Source organism: Odontesthes bonariensis, chromosome 5, assembly GCF_027942865.1.
Source record: "Odontesthes bonariensis isolate fOdoBon6 chromosome 5, fOdoBon6.hap1, whole genome shotgun sequence".
NCBI classification, from domain to species: domain Eukaryota; kingdom Metazoa; phylum Chordata; class Actinopteri; order Atheriniformes; family Atherinopsidae; genus Odontesthes; species Odontesthes bonariensis.
The window spans coordinates 16,551,693-16,568,986 of NC_134510.1; the positions used below are offsets into that span (position 1 = coordinate 16,551,693).

A 17,294-nucleotide genomic window follows, 5' to 3' on the forward strand; every position below is an offset into this window, starting at 1 on the left:
CAGGTTCTGCTAGGGGGAGGCTAATGGAGCTAGCTACGCTAGGTGGCTCCACACTGGCAAAAGGGGCCTGGCTCGCTATCGGTTGATTTTCAACAGTGCAGAGCCGAGCTTCCAATTCAGATAACCTCGCCTCCAAAACTACAAAAAGACTACATTTGTTACATGTACCATTATCGCTAAAGGAGGCAGAGGAGTAACTAAACATCTGACACACGGAGCAGGTGAAAGCAGGAGAAGGAGGAAGAGAACCGGTAGCCATGCTACGCTAGAGAACCAGACACACCGCTAAAAAGTGAGAATAAAGATTAAAGATCTGTAGGAGTGTGTTAGAACAGAACGGTAAGCTATAGAGTTTAACTATGCAAAATTGTGTAAGTTATAGATCGAAATAAAGTGATTATCAGTACTCCAAGCGGAGCAAGAAATTCCACAGTGCACAAGCAAGGTAACAGGAAGTGATGCAACACGTCTTACCGCAAAGCGTCACAGCGTCAGCAAAGCCTCCAAGACTCAACAACCTTGGTTGTTCATTTTTAGTCAAACTAAACCATAGTGAAAAGCACACACACGTATCCTTTCAAATCGGTTAGACACAGAGTCTGTAGTTGCTCTCTCAATTATACCACTCACAGCTGTTTTTTTCAAAAGCACAAAGTATAATCTTTCTCACTCAGTAAATTATACAAGTGTGGACCAGCTGCAGGTCTGTTTCATGTGGTATGTTGCAAATAATTTTGTGCTGATTCAGTAATATGTGGGTCTTCTTTTACTAACACTTTGTCACATAAATATTTCACAGAACACGCTCCTCAGTATATCTTTACACACCAAACACTGTGTGTGCTTGGTGCATAGCAAATATCCTCTGGATACTTACTGACTAATTCAGAGATATTGCTCCTCCCTACTCACTGATTATTAGTGAGAGAAGCTCACATGACTAATGACTATTGAATCCCTGACTAACTTTCCGCACACAGTTTATTCGTATAATTAGAATACCATTAAATGCAGTAATACATTAAATAAGAACACTCTTGTTATGTAACATAGGAGATGGACTTATTTTCTGCCTCCAATTTGTACTGCATCATGAAAAGATGTTCTTTTTGCCCTTGTTATTAATTTTTATTAATGGCTCATTTTCCCCTACTATCAAAAGCACTTGTGCTCAATTTCAGGTAAATTAAAGCTAGTGTCAGGTTGTTACAGTTACTCATAAAAATGTCACATCATGTCATATTAATTCAAGTGTGGTTGATTTTGATACTTTTAGTTAATGGTGCAGATCATTCAATTGTCAAAGTGATTATGAGTGATTGGACAATATGAAAGTAGCCATGTACAAAAAGATTTCGATGGTCTGAGATGAACATCATGATGATCAACATAAAACAGGAAGAATATCATGAAATGACAAACTTATGTTGTGATTCAGACTTTACTCTTGCAGAGATAAAGACAGTTAGAGATTACATGACTGAAATAGAGACTTGTCTGTTAATCCATCTGGCTCCCCCTTTGCATTTGCATTTCTCACCACCCCCTCAAAGTAGCTCTTAATTATGTTAAGCTCTCAGTTGCCAGTGCTGAGGTTGGTGCATACACACATTATTATGTTTGATGCAAATAACACTCATTTTGCTATTCCATTTGTGTACACCTTTATGAAGAGACTTTTTTTTCCTCAAAGGAAACTGTTCCATATTTTGTAATCTGTGTGTTTTGCTTCTTCATCTGCCAGGTAGCGTTTAGTATCGTGGCATTTTGTCTTTGCATCCAGGGTCCTTCTACTTCTTTTGAATACTAAACAGTTGTTGTTGTCTTTTTCAATGGTGTTTTACACATACATATACATGCATACTCTCACACACGCACACACACACGCACACACACACACACACACACACACACACACGCACACACACACACACACACACACACACACACACACACACACACACACACACGTATGTGTGAACAATGAAGAAGATATATATTTTTTTGTTATCTGCTGGAATTATAAGATTTGTGTAAAGTCACATTATGCAGTGGAAACAGCAGGAGATAACCTCACAGTTACAACACACTTAAATGGGGACTCCTAGACCATTGTGACACATACGTTGTCCCCTTGAAAATCCACTGGCTCGTTTGGGATTTCTTAAAATCCTCTCAAATCCTCTTAGAAATATCAAGCAAGTTTGATGAAGACGGAACTCGTTCCAGTCGCGGTTGCACATGCAGGAACAAGTGTTGACCTTCTGACAGCAGGATGACAGCTGTACCTGCCAAGATGTGAATTTTGACAGTTTGACTGTAAACTACCTAGAGCACAACAGGAACTGGTGCCATATGTTTGAGGGCACCCACTCTTAACCTGACCAGAGGTCTGTTTATGTTTTGGTACCTTGCCTCTTGTATTTTTTATGTAAATTCTGGCATCAACATATGCTTGAAGAACATATATATATGAACATAACAACATAGACAACAAAGAACATATATTTTTGCTGAAATCATGTTATTTTAAAAGCCTCTTGACTATGCAGAAACATTTATACATTTACACCTTCTTGTTTTGCTCCTGTATGTAATACAAACCAAGGGTCAGTGTACCCTACATCAGACTTTCTTGTAAATCTTGTCATTTTCATTGTATGAGCTACTATTTGAGAAAAAAAAATGCACTGCTTTATCTGTTTCCTAGTCTCACAGAGCTATGTATTATGAAGGCTGACTGTTCCCTATACTTAAGTCACGTGATTATTAAACAAAAACTGTTTAATTTATAGCAGCATTGGGCTTTGATGTCGGACTTACCTTGTGGCAGTCTTATAATATGGCAGTAACTGCACTGCTTTCGTGACTTGCGTAACCAAATCTCCTAGAAATCAATTAAAATTTTCAAAGTAATATTCCTTATTTAAACCCACATATGACAAAACTTCCAGGCTTCAAAGGATCCACCCACACCACTTGTACAGTGTCTCTTTTTTAGCTAAATTGTTGAAGCTTTGGCTGCTTTTACGATGCATGATGCTCTGAGCCTCTTTGGGTTACCATCATCTCCCACTCACATATCCTCTCTAAAGTTCCCTGGGTGTCGAGTTGACTGACCACTGCTGTTATTCAGCTCTCTGATGAGTTGCCTTTAAATTGTTTTGTATATTGTGTTTTGCTATATATGCTGCCATATTTACAGTCATCCACCCACAGCCTTGTTTGGACTTGTTATATATTTGAGAGGGCTTGAATGAGAGTGCTTGAGCCATTGTCTATATTTTCTGTCTTAAAGTGGAATTTATATGTGTTATCTGTACCTAAACATGGATTAGTGTGATTTTCACGAGTTGCTTGTGTTGCATATACTCATTCCCATTAATTCTCTCCCTCAGGATACCTTACTAAAAATGCATCATAGAGGAAGCTTTGTAAATGTGCTTTTTCAGAGTTATCACAAACATTACCTTTCCCAGCAGCCCGCTTTAATGGTATGTTATGTAACCAAATAGCATTTAAAAAACTTATTAACATATGAGTTGTGCCAGTTCAAAAACTTCCTGGGAGGCATTTTTTCCAGAGCCATTTTTAGCTGACAAACAAAATTATAGATCTGTTAATAATGAAGTAAAATGCTAAGGGTGTTCTTTGTCTCTTCACACCTGACTATATTTTGGTCTAGTTTTGTTTTCTTCTTCAATAGAAATTAATATAGCATCAACAAAATGTCCCACATTGATTCAGCCCAAAGCATCACTGTTGGTTTTAAGCCATTAAAACACAATATTAGGCCTATAAATGACACTGTAATCATTCTGTTCCAATAGAGTTCACTTAGTCTGTCAAGTAATTATTTAGAAGGTCGCTTTATAGTTTCACAGCGATTGCTTCAGATTAGTCACAGATTTTGTGATCACATCTACAAAGACGGTAGATAGTAGCGTGATGGTTTATTCCAGTTTCTAAATACAATACTAAAAAATAAAACAACACATAGATTTTATGCCATCACAAGCTAGTTGAAAAAAGGTTCTGTGTTAATATTTGTCAGGAAGATTGATTGCAATCAGATTTATCCTTTTTCTCCATATAGATATGTTATTAGATGTGTTTTTAGTATATTTCAATTCCCTGTGCAATTGCCTGGAAGACTGACACTGCCATAATCAGAAATGAAAACAAAAACATTTAAATGGCTCAATAAATGAATACATATATCAAAGGCAGGTAAGCATAAAAAACTAAATAAATGCAATAATTTATTGCATTAAAGGAAAACTCCGGGGCATTTGAAGTGCAATCCCATTGCTAGAAGTTGTCAAATACTGATAGTAAGACACAGACTGGTGCAAATTGGCGCTCCCTGTGTGGAGATAGCGCTGTTTGGGCAGCCTGTCATGCGAGGCTAATACGTGGTGGCTAGGGGCAAGTGCTAACCCTTCCACGTAAAACAACAACTTGCACACTGCAGAAACGTCACACCACTTTATAAACCATCCGACAATAAAGTCACAAGCCTTACCATCAAAACCATATGCATGGTTCTCACATTACTGGCATGGGGACGTTACAAAACAACTTTATAAACAGCATGTCCCTCACCGGTTATTGGTTCGCTCGCGCATGTGAAAGCCCAAAAGAGTCGATGGACGATAATCCCATATACAAAGCAATTAATCTTCTCTAGAAAAACTGCGTTCAAGTATTTAAAACATTACAATACATGCCCAGTAATATTGTTGTAATGTTTTAAATACTTGAACGCAGTTTTTCTAGAGAAGATTAATTGTTTTGTATTGAGAATGAGGAGTCACATGACTCCGGTCGGCCGGTCGGCCATGTTGGCAGAAGAATCTATTGGTTGCCAGGGGCAACGCCATTAACTTAACGGATATCTTCCCGCATTTGTCATTTCGGCAGGGCAGAGACGAATACAAAAGAAAGAAAGAAAGCAAAGCAATGGAGAGAGATAAGGCGAAAGAAAAGGGACCTTACAGGGACAAGCTTATTACAAGCGCAAAGCAGCGGTATTTGGAGACTCTGTCCAGCATCCAAAATATTGATCCTTACGAGCTCCCTGCAGCAGAATGGCACAGAGACCTGGACCAGTTACCTGCGTGCACATATATGGACATAGTCAATTATCTTGTCTTTGGTGTAAGTTACTACACTATGCAGGAGTTTAAAAGTCACAAATCTTTGGAATCGTACGAGACTTTCTGCTGTGGCTGGGTGCAGGACTTGGCCATCTTCAAGCCTCCAGGTGGCTCTGGTGATGATAACAGCGTTGTACTGGCAAAGGTAAGGTTCTTGTCATGCATTTTAGTGTGTTGTAATTACATTGCATTGAGACACTTCTTGACCAAAATGACGACGTCATTAACTGCGACTTGTTTTGTAAACACTAGATTAACGAGATGTTCAATGTACACAAACGTTTCCAATGTTTTGATGTATGCTAAAGCTTATGTTTAGGTATTTAGTTGTCATTTGATTTTAGCCCAACGACACATACACTGGGTTGGCTAGGGTACTTATGTGTGATTGCAGGGCGTACATTCCTGGTTAGATTTAAACCATTAACATTTTGAATGCAAGGTGTACATGTCCTGGTTAGATTACAGCCATTATCAATGTGTCTAAAGTGTAGACTGTAACTTGAAATAAATGCTTTTTACTGTTTAGTTTATTTCACTTTATTTATTTTACAGGTCCTGCATTCACGGAGACTCTGAGCCTCCACTTACCAGTCCAGTGGTATCACTTCAGTTGTGTGGGGCTTGTGGACAGACCCTCCGCTGACACGCCATGGTTTTGCTCTTCTTGTGCTGAATAGTGTTTCTTTGTTCTTTTGCACTAGTAACAGTATTATTTTATCATTGCTTGTTGTCAATGTTTACATGCTGGAAATTTTTATACTTTTTTTTCTGAATGCACACATGTTCTTTTGCACTGTTAACTTTTCCTAGAGATAACCATGCATTCTGCACCTTGCGCCCTTATTCTTTTTTCCTGTTCTGGTAATAAACATTGTTAAGCCATATCAAGTTGTTTCAAGCATTTATTTCAAACAAATTAAAAGGTAATGAACAAGGCACTCAAACATTTATTTCAAACAAATTAAAAAGTAATGAACAATGAGGAATGAACTCAAACAACACTTTTGCACATGTTCGTTAAGGCACAGCAAACAGTGACAATCTTATCTAAAGGCATTAGGTTTTCACCCTCACATTTGAGCAGCATGTGCACAGGTACAGTTGAATGTAAAAAGCTGAATTTGTCCAGTCAGCGTGGTTCTCCAACATCTCATATGATGGCTTACCTACAACAGAATAAATAGTTTATGAAAAAATTCTATGCAATCAATGGCAAACCCATCACAGAACACATGCAAAATAAAGATACAGACTGAGAGGGTAACGCTGCTCATGGTATGACAAAAGGGCTGAAGGGGTACACATTAACACATTAGCCACATTAGGGGGTAGTTAACATTAATTTTCAAAGAGGCAACAGTTTGCAAATTGAGCATTTTCGAAGAGGCAACAGTTCGCTAGTTAGCTCGCTAGGCAGCCAGCAACGTCAGGTGCACTTCAGGGTTTGCAACAACATAAAGTAACTTCGTAGCTTTAAGAGAAAACATAAAGAGATCTTTAGAGAACGTACCCGAGTGAAAATGCAGAGAACACACTCTCATCGACGGAGGGGTGCAATCGAAAGTAAGGTCCAGCCAGCCAGGCAACCCGGCGTCTCCTCGTCAGGTCAGACGCCTGCTCTACCTGATGCTGCATCCATTTAGGAAACCGAAAAAAATGTATTTCGTTGTTCCTATGTTTCCCAAACGTATTATGTGAGGTACTGGAACAGTTCTTCACACAGCAGTGATTTCCAGGCATGTTCTTGCAATTCCGCACTGTTTAAACTTACTGATTTAAAAACACACGCACAATGTAAACGAACGGAGAGAATGGCGTTTTCTCGCTAGCATTCTGCCAACATGGCGGATAGGGGCGGGGCTCTGTACTATGACGACAACTCCTCATTCTCAATATGGGATTATCGTCCATCGACTCTTTTGGGCTTTCACATGCACGAGCGTACAAATATCCGGTGAGTGACATGCTGTTTATAAAGTTGTTTTGTAACGTCCCCATGCCAGTAATGTGAGAACCATGCATATGGTTTTGATGGTAAGGCTTGTGACTTTATTGTCGGATGGTTTATAAAGTGGTGTGACGTTTCTGCAGTGTGCAAGTTGTTGTTTTACGTGGAAGGGTTAGCGCTTGCCCCTTAGCCACCACGTATTAGCCTCGCATGACAGGCTGTGTGAACAGCGCGATCTCCACACAGGGAGCGCAGATTTGCACCTCTCTGTGTCCTACTATCATTATTTGACAACCTCTAGCAATGGAAATGCGCTTCAAATGCCCCGGAGTTTTCCTTTAATACTTTTTTAACTTTTACCAATTAATGATAATTTTTATTTATTTAATTCGATTTGGTCTTTATTTTTATCCCTGTATCGATTCATGTATTACTTTCCCATTACATTCCTTTTATCTTATTTAACCCCATATTATTCATTTGTGTATTGTATTTCAATCTTATATTGATTATTATACATTTTTGTATTTATTTCTGATTCTGGCACTTTCAGTCTGTTATGCAGAAGAATGATCGCTGTCCACACTTGTGTGTTGTGACTCTGTCCTAAGCAATAGGTTTGGATTCGTGTCCAGAGCCGATGCTTCCCAGTAACGGCCAAAAAGTGGGGGATCGCTACACTGTGGGCGACATGGTTTCCTTCCAGTGTGATCAAGGCTTTTCTTTACAGGTAGGTGAAAGCGTACAGCAAAGATCTTCACTTCTCTTATGACTATGATAAGTGAATCATATCTGCCTGAATGTAGTGGCAATTTTAAATGAGTACCCCAGGGGTTGAGTCAGTCAAGGCAGTGTTAGTGGTGACATTTGTCTGTGTGTGAGAGAGACGAGAGAGAGCAGGAAAGAAATATGTGAACATACAAGTGTGCAGTTACTGTCCTTTTTTGATGCTTATGTCTTTATTTTAATGGTGTGTGTATACTTTGCTTTCATGTTTCCCTTCCTGGATGTGAGTAAGCTTTTGACTGTGTGTCTGTTACCAAGTAGCTTTAACTATTTTCAAGCTTTCAATCCTCCTCGAGTAGTAACTGTTGCAGGAGGTTTTTTTAGCTGCAGAACCTTTTAAAGCCAAAGGCAACGGATTGTGCTCACAGTCGCCTCACTAATCCCGCACTGACTTTTCATCGTGGCTTGGCGTTCATCTCTTTTCACATTCTCTCTGGACCAACCAGCAACTTCTTACACACATCCTCAGGCTGAATGTCTGAACTAGTAATAGACTTAAGGGCATTGTCAAAACGGAAGCAACTTTAGATGAGTCTTTTGAGTTCAGTTGTGTATGCGTGTTTGTGTGTGCCTAACAAAACGGTGCACAGACGCCAATGCTTTGGTATAATTATGGTTTATTGTTAGTTTATATATAGCATTTCAGGAAGATATTTACTGCCACAAAAGCACAGAAAGAACTACAATTTTAATAGGTTAAAACATTATCACTGATAATGTCACTTTTAGATCTGAGGCCAAAATTTATCTGTTGATCTTATCACTGCACACCTAGCCCCGAAAGCTCCTTTTCTACTCTTAACAGCATTAAAAACAATTGGAGGATTTTTAGAAATCTAAAATTCTCATTTGTACCAATTCCAAAGATAAATCATCTGTTCTTCTCATTTAGTATTTTTTTCAATAAATTAAATAGTCAATAAATTGTTCGTGTTTGTTTTTCTTGAACAGGGAAATGCATATATTACTTGCATGCCTGGACCCGTCAGGAGATGGAATTACCCCGTACCTCTGTGTTTAGGTAATGTACCATCTTATACAGTCTATTGATCAGACTTTAAATGAGGTTATGATGTAGACTGTTTGTAGCATCCAACACAGGCTCAGTCCCTTTGTTTTATATTTTCATTTAGCTTGTGTCATTGACTCGTTTAATTTTTTTTCATTTTAATTTATGGATTTTCCACACCAATGTTTTACTTATAGTCTGCCATTGTCTCAGGATAGATCAGTGGCTCGAAAGAGTACCTGTTATTGTATTTGGGAAGGCTGCAATTTCATCGTAGAATAGAGGGAATGGATATTGGTTGTGTTTGGATGGCTTGGGTGGGGGGGGGGGGGTGGTTATGAATTTCCTGCTTTCCCCTTCAGTTAAAAATCAATAAGGTTTTTCACCACCTCGATGTCTTGTTTGATTTTTGATTCCCCCCTGTTGTCTCATGGACACTTCCTCTGATGCTTATTGTGTGATAGATTACAGAGATTACTAAGGAAGCACTGTTCTTCCTTATTCCCCATGTTGCTGTTTTGCTCCCCCCAATTATACATGCACACCAACACCCTCACAAACACACACGTTAGTGCAAATACCCTGACAATGGCTGCAACCACAGAGACAAACTGCTCGCTTGTACGCTGTGTTCTCCATGTATATATTCCGCACCTGTGGTTTTCATAGCTTGCCACAGGATAAAATGTAAGCATTACAGATGCTGTTACAGACATGTTCTTGGATGCATGTGTTTGTTTGTCAGCTCAACTCCTTGCTTGTATAATCTACATACGCTCATTCGAACACCCCAGGATCTTTATTCACTTTGTTGCCAATAAATCTACATCAAAGTGGTTGCATGCCCCTGCACGAACACAATAGTATCCTCTAAAGTCCCTCTCCTCTTCTCTTTCATTTCACAAAACAAGCAGATTAAATAGGGTCAACGAAGCACTATTAGGTTTTTTTTTCTACTTCTTTTCATCTCATTCTGGCCTTGGTTTATACTCCCCCAAGAAATAACAGCCATACATCTCATGTCTCCCACCATTTTCCACAGAAATGTTCATGGAATAATCCAGCAATTAGTTACATGAACATTCAGGTGCATTGAATTCTATTAAAACTATACTGTATATGTGGAGAGGGAGATGAGTGTAACCTTTACAGCAAGCTGAAGTGGTCTTTAGCACAGTTAAATAAAAGGTATGGGAGAGGGTGAGTTAATCACTGCCACAGCTGAGCAAAAGTGTGTCAGTGTATTGAATATACCCTCCATTATTTGTTACAATTTAAAGGACCATTAAACAAGAACTGTAGCCAAGTTTGCCATGTTAGCATGAACACCCATATTGGACTGTTGTTCAATTCAAATTCAAAAATACTTTATTTATCCCAGAGGGAAATTAAATGTTGATGTAACTCAATTAAATCAAGGAGTTATTATAGATGCTGATGGCTGTGGGCAGGAAAGATTTCCTGTAGCGGTCCGTTTTGCATCCAAACTGAAGAAGCCTTTGACTGAAGAGACTCTGTTTTCCGATAACAGTCTCATGGAGAGGATGTTCAGGGTTGTCCATAGTTCACCTGTCTAAGAAGAAATGTACAAGCGCAAGTCAAATAAATACACAAAACAAGGCCAGACTGTATATTAATACTAGAGAATAGAATTCTTTTATTGTCACTGTAGAACATTTTGCAACATTTAACATCGAGATGCCGTTGGCAACTCTTCACCATTCAGCAGTGAAACACAAAAGGCAATGACTTAACTTAGTTAAGTATGAAGCACATGCCTTGAATGTGTGGCAAACGCATGCATAAAGAGCTTTGCTATGCTTCTTCATTTCTGAATATACAGTAAGTTATTATGTATATACTGGAACTCACACACACATAAAAAACTATTTGCTCTTAACCCTTCTTCCATATTCAACCTCCCAGTCGTTGTTTTTCTTTGTTTTCCCATTGAGCCCTTCTGTGGAGGAGTGACATGTTCTTTCTCCTCGGTTGGTCTCCCTCAGCTCAGTGTGGAGGCTCTATGACAGACTTCAGCGGCGTCATACTCAGCCCAGGCTTCCCAGGGAATTACCAGAGCAGCCTGGACTGCAGCTGGAGAGTTCAACTCCCCATTGGCTTCGGTCTGTACCCCTCCTATCAGCCCCCTTCTGTTTCCCTTCTTATCTCCTCTCTTATTTTTCTTTCAGTAGCTCTCATGTCTTCTGTGCTGATTCTCTCACCTCCCATTTGTTTGCCTTATTCTGTTAAAAGCAAGACAAGACTAAGTTAAAGCCTATACAGTCACATGCAGAGATGGTATGATGGGACTTTGATTTGATTCAGTGTTGCAGGTGTGTTTTTTTTATGCCTAATGAACTGTATCACTTTAGTCACCAAGACTGAGCAGGACTTACAGCTCTGTTCCATCCCCTCGACATCATTATCTTCATTGTCTAAATTGGCCTCACCTGTAATAGTGTCAGTTAAAGGCATGCCTTGTGAGGCTCACTCAGTGTTCACCACCTTTGCTGCTTGAGCTTGTCATGCTTGTACTTTGACTTTAACTTGAAATTAAGAAAAAAAACTATTTTCTAAAACTCTGCTGTCAAGTCAGTTCTCGTTTTATGTTATGGCCAAAGCTGGGTCATAACATAAATAAGGTATTTAAACCTGGGATGCATTACATCCAAAGCAAGAATCATACCCTTTGAATCTGCTGACTCTAATCTTCAAGAAATGCTTATAAGTGAGTAGGACAGGAAAGGAATATTTGATGAATGCTCATTTCATAATTGAAATTTGGACCTTTTGTGAGTATGTTTGTCTGTCAAAGAGAGCATCCTCACCTCATATGCAAGCTTAGAGAGGTTATCTTGCCAAAACATTGTGAAAGGGCATGAGCCAATGTTGAATCTCCAGCAGTGACCAGTAAGTTGACCTGATCAGTCATTGTTTCTGTATATGCTCATCAATATTCTTAATATTCACCTTATTCTAAAGAAGAATTTTTCATTTTAAGGTGTTTACACAAGTTGCACATAGGATATTCTATTCACATTCCTAATTACATGTTACAGAACATAGTTTGATTAATGAGTCATGCCCATGTAACATCCCCCTATGAATTTTTTTCCCCTCACCCCAAATGTGTATCATTCTCTTCCCTGTTCTCTCAGTCAAGCTGACACAAGAGCCTTCTAGTTTTATGTGTGCATTTTTACTTACCTATTGGTGCAGTATTGTAAAGTATGATACACATCGACTCACTTTGAGATTAACCCTTTCTTTCTGGTCTTTAGGGATCCATCTGCAGTTTTTAAACTTCTCCACAGAGCCTGTCCATGACTATTTGGAGGTGCGCAGTGGGAGCCTTGAGACGGGGACAGTGATTGATCGGTTTAGTGGCCCTGTGGTGCCCAGCTCTCTCTTTAGCACTACCCACGAAACCACGCTCTTCTTCCATAGCGACTATTCCCAGAACAAGCCTGGCTTCCACATCGTGTACCAGGGTGAGGCCCAAACATTGGTAGCTACTGTTGATTTGTATTTCCCTTTTAATTAAAGCAGCATCTGAAGTGAAAGAAGGCTCAAGAGTTTGCAAAGCACATAAAAAATCATTATTTAGATTGGTCTTGCAAGGCAGATGCTTTCACTTAGGTTGATTATAATAGCTGAAAGAATAATGAAAAATATATCGCTGCTCATTTCATTTTACACATTAATAGCATATGTCCTTGGATAACAGTATTGCTGAATATTTTCATGAGTCTTTGAGTTTAAAGCCAAAGTTGAAAATAAGTATTTTTGATAGACTGAGAACATGATTCCACTTTGCATTTTCAAAGAAATGTTTATCCGTGTTTTTAAAATGTAGCAGCATAAATACCAGGAGTTCTATCTTCGACACCATTGTATACTATTCCAATATAAACTGCTGTACTTTATAGTCATCCCTAAAAGAAAAAAATAGTCTCCCCTTCAGTTCTCAGATATGTCTTTTTTATTATCAGGATATAAAAATAAAAAAGCCAGTCTTTACCAGTATAATATAGAATATAATGTCATATAATATATTATAATCAGGGAAATATAACCTCCAATTAGTCAGGAATTTCATACAATACTGGAGAACATTTAAGACCATTTTTCAAATTTTCATCAGTACAAAAGCCAAGACTACTGGAAGAATGTCTTTTGCACAGTTGAGACTAAAGTGGAGATGTTTGATCATAATGAAACCATGTTTTGCACCATGTTTTGTGGTGTGGCTGTAGCTCAGGTGGAGGAGCGGTTCTCTGCCAATCAGTAGTTTGGTAGTTTGAAACCTAGCTTCAGCAGTCCACATGTCTACCATGAACTCCTCTGTTAAATAAGGTATTCAGGAGTGTAATGTGATGTCAAAGTCTAGATTCAACCTGATTAAAATGCTGTGGCAGGACTTTAATAGAGTTGTTAACAAACAAATACCTGAAATGGGAATTAACTAGAGCAGCGTTGAAAATAATAGTGACCAAGAAGCATTCCACAATGATATAATGGACTGATTACGTCATATAGATTACTATAAGTCATTGCTGCTAATGGTGGATCAGCCAAGTTGTTGGATCATGGATGTATTTAATTTTTAACTCGCAGCTCCTATTTTGTGCCTTTTTTCATCCCAGGTTTTTACCTAATTTAAGGTACTCTTAACCTTTTAAGAATGACTTTTATTCTTATGTTCAAATTGTTAAAACCTTAGAATTTCTTTGCGTCTTTTTTTTTTTTTCCCCTCCAGCCTATGAGCTACAGAGGTGTCCCGACCCCCGACCATTTCGTAACGGCATAGTGATCGGTCAGGACTACAGCGTGGGGATGACCATTTCCTTCGAGTGTCTGTCGGGCTATACTCTTCTTGGGGAGCCTTCTCTCACATGTTTGCATGGAATCAGCAGAAATTGGAATCACCCGATACCTCGCTGTGAAGGTACTGCACAGTGTGTCATACAAACACAATGTGTTTTCTTAATGGTGTCTTTCATTTGAAGAAATAATGTGGAAGAAGTCACAGTGGATCTCTCAAACTTTTGCTCTACCAAAACCCTATGTTTTCCTCCAAATAACTTTAGTTTATCCTATAAAACAATAATGTTTTTCTCAGTTGTGCCATAATGTAAGATGGAAAAATATTTATAAATCACACACCCAGCTTTGCCAGAGAGTGACTGAAGTAAAGGCAGAGATGCTTTTCCATTAATATTACCCATGATAAAGTTATTTTTCTTTAAAGTTATTTTCTAAAGAAAAATATAGTTTTTTTATTTTTTATTTTTTAAAGTGAGCTTGTAGTCTCAACTTTTATTCTGGCACATTTAAGGATCTAACTCCTCACTAGCACCCCTTTGCTAAAGCATAAACTGATGTAGCCCATAATAATGACTTATGGAACATTTGGATGTCTTAATACAAAGCTGACAATGCTTGGACATGTTATAAATTAATGACGTTCCCTCAGATGTCACTCAGGTGTGCTAAGCTATCTTTCATCAGTTAAGTGAGGCAGCAACAAACGTTTCAAGTCCACATCAGAGATTCTTTGTATGTTAGGATGTTGGAAATGGTTTGGTTTTGCCGCTTACACATTTTTATCGTACCTGGCAAGTTCACAGCCCCTTTCTGATCCTGAGGGTATTGCTTTAGTTTTGACTCCCAGATCAAAGTCACATGTTAACACGGCTGAAGGGGTATGACAGGGGGATCTTAAGTGTCAAAATCAGTCAGTGTCATCAAGTTCTCAGCAGCTAGTGATCATCCCGCGCAGTGGGGACAGGTGTATCCACCCCCCAGATTCTTCGTGATAAACTAATAGCATGCTGTTCTGGTTTGTTTTATCAACAGTTAATGGCAACGCAGCCATAACAGCTATTTTTATGACTGGAGGTAAGAGTGGCTTTCTGTTTTATCCATCATCTCTGACTATCTTCCCTCCCTCCAGCTCTATGTGGAGGGAATGTAACATCCATGAATGGAACAATTTACTCTCCTGGACACCCTGCTGAGTACCCACATTTCCAGGACTGCATGTGGACTGTCAGAGTACCTCCAGGGTATGGCATCTACATAAATTTTTCAATTATCAATACGGAGCCGATCTACGACTACATCACCATTTGGTAAGTTCATTTTTCTGTCAATATGAAATTATTCATCAATTATTCACCGAACTTCCATTCACGGCACACATCAGACAACGTGTTTTCTGTATGCAGAGAACTGTTACGTCTCTATAGCTTTACAAACCTCTTAAACAGATTTTATGCATCAGTCGTTCCCACCCTTTTTTCCTTGAAGCCCCCCCCTGATCATATCTACAAAAAAGCCTTTTTTTTTAAGCATTCTCCTGGGATTATTTCTTTGAGACAAACTCACCTTGAAGGAGCGAGTTCATCTTTACACTTGGTGCATACAACGTCCTCAAGGCTGGAAATGTAGCATCCATCACTCATGATTCTTTTGATTAGTAAGGGTCAACATTATCAACACAGGACTTAATTTCCTCCTGAAGCATGTTCAGATGCTGTGTATGTCATTTCCACTGAATTGTTGCAACTCCCCTTTTTACATCTTGCAGAACTATTCGTGCACAAAGCGTAGATTGAATCTTTACATCTGATGATTTTTAATTCGGGAACCTGTGTTTGTTGGAGTGAACGTGTGTGCTGTTTTGATTAAAAAAAAATGGATCAGTCAGCTTTGATTACAGACTTGTAGTTGTGCTCTTCTAAGAATTATTTTAATTCTCACAATTCCATAAAATATTTTATATTATTCTTATTTAAGTTTCTTATTACCTAAACTGTTGACTACGAGAGAGAGAGCCTTGAACCTTGAAATGTACAGGCATTTATCCACATGACCGACAATGTACCTCTCTGTGTAGCAGCAGTATATGATGCGTTTCATCCTCTTTTGATTTCAATGCAAATGTACTATTTTTTATTTGTACATGTGCAAAAATTTGTTTCCCTGTTTCTCAACTAAACAAGCTTATGGCAGATGTTTAACTCTAAATCCCCCCACAGAAATGTGTGTATGCCTGAAAACTTTATGTCTGAGTCTCTTGGGATGTTTCTCGGTATGGATAAACTTCAGGTGATAACGGACAGTTGTAGCGCAGTAAACACCACTACCTGCCTTCTGTCACTCCAGCAGCTGCCTCCCACTCTGTCTCTGCTTCTCCTTTACCTTTACCTTTGTGTAGCCTCTGAGTAGTAAGCCTCAGGCACTCATGGGAAGTCCTCATGGGTGATAAAGGAGGAAATGCCTTCCAGCATCTGGGGCTGCCATTCACACTGCAGGAGCTACTGGCACTACTGTTTTTAAATGAATAAAAAAATTTAAAAATGCATTAAAAAAAGATGTCCACTGATGGCAGCATTTCATTTCCTTGCCCAAATGCCAATTCTCATATTGCTGATCACTCCAAATGAAACTGACATTAAATTTTGATGATTTTTTTTTTGTACTATGTAATAAATGTATGGTTCTCCTTGGCTATATACAAGAAAATTATTTCATGTATACATCATTCTGCTGAATAGACCTGGAACTCTCTTAAAGTGCCAGTTATTAAGTGCTTTTATCAACACATTAATTTCTAATTGAAAAGTAAACTTATCTTACCCATTTATATCTATATTTCTATCCTCAAAGGAAACATTTTCAGTTGTCCAAACTTAAACACTCTTACAAAGATTTAAAATTTTCATTCAGATTTTTTTTTAGTCAGCAGCTAATGCATCCCTTACACATAGCTTTACTGCTAATGGCAAGTCCTCTTATGACCCCACAACAATCTATCTTACCAGCTATTCATCTTTGGGCAACGAGAATATTTTAAGAGGTTTCATTTTTTCGGGTTTTTGTTGCAATACAGATACAAACACAGTCAGATTCAATCCAGTGAATCAGATGGCAAATATCAGTCATGTTCCAAGATGCATACTATTAATCATAATTTCCAACCTAAAAATCTGTCTTCTCGCCATTTTTCACACACTTCTTTCTTTCTCCACGTCGGGGATCTGAAGGTCCACCCAGGCTACATAGGATATGTAATTATGTTCTGGGTTTGCCTCAGGTCTCCTCCCAGTCCTGTGAGCTTGATGCAGCTCTGTGAGGAGCCACCCCAGAGGCTTCCTAATTAGATGTTTGTGTTGCCTCAACCATCTCTTTTCAGGAGTAGTGCTGGAGCAGCAGGTCTACTCCAAGCTCATTCCAAATATCTGGCTTCTATGACCCCAGCCTGTGGCTTATTTCAACTTTTTGTTTCCATGAATCAAGAATTTCACCCTCGGGCATAGCTCCATTTTCAACTTGGCATTTCAGTACTTGCCATTAGTCAGTTTCACACTTCACTGTAACCTTA

General features: G+C 38.8%; 1 protein-coding gene across 4 annotated transcripts in view; it reads left to right on the forward strand.

The window, feature by feature from the left end:
- LOC142379793 (CUB and sushi domain-containing protein 3-like) overlaps nt 1-17,294 on the forward strand; it is a 284,354-nt gene that overhangs the window by 182,726 nt on the left and 84,334 nt on the right. For 3 of the 4 annotated variants that reach the window (XM_075465063.1, XM_075465065.1, XM_075465066.1), the window contains exons 38-43: nt 7,722-7,840; nt 8,848-8,917; nt 10,912-11,028; nt 12,187-12,396; nt 13,665-13,853; nt 14,862-15,039. In XM_075465063.1, coding sequence (XP_075321178.1) covers nt 7,722-7,840; nt 8,848-8,917; nt 10,912-11,028; nt 12,187-12,396; nt 13,665-13,853; nt 14,862-15,039 — 883 coding nt within the window. The remainder of the gene's footprint in view (nt 1-7,721; nt 7,841-8,847; nt 8,918-10,911; nt 11,029-12,186; nt 12,397-13,664; nt 13,854-14,861; nt 15,040-17,294) is intronic. The other variant, XM_075465064.1, reaches the window with a different exon arrangement.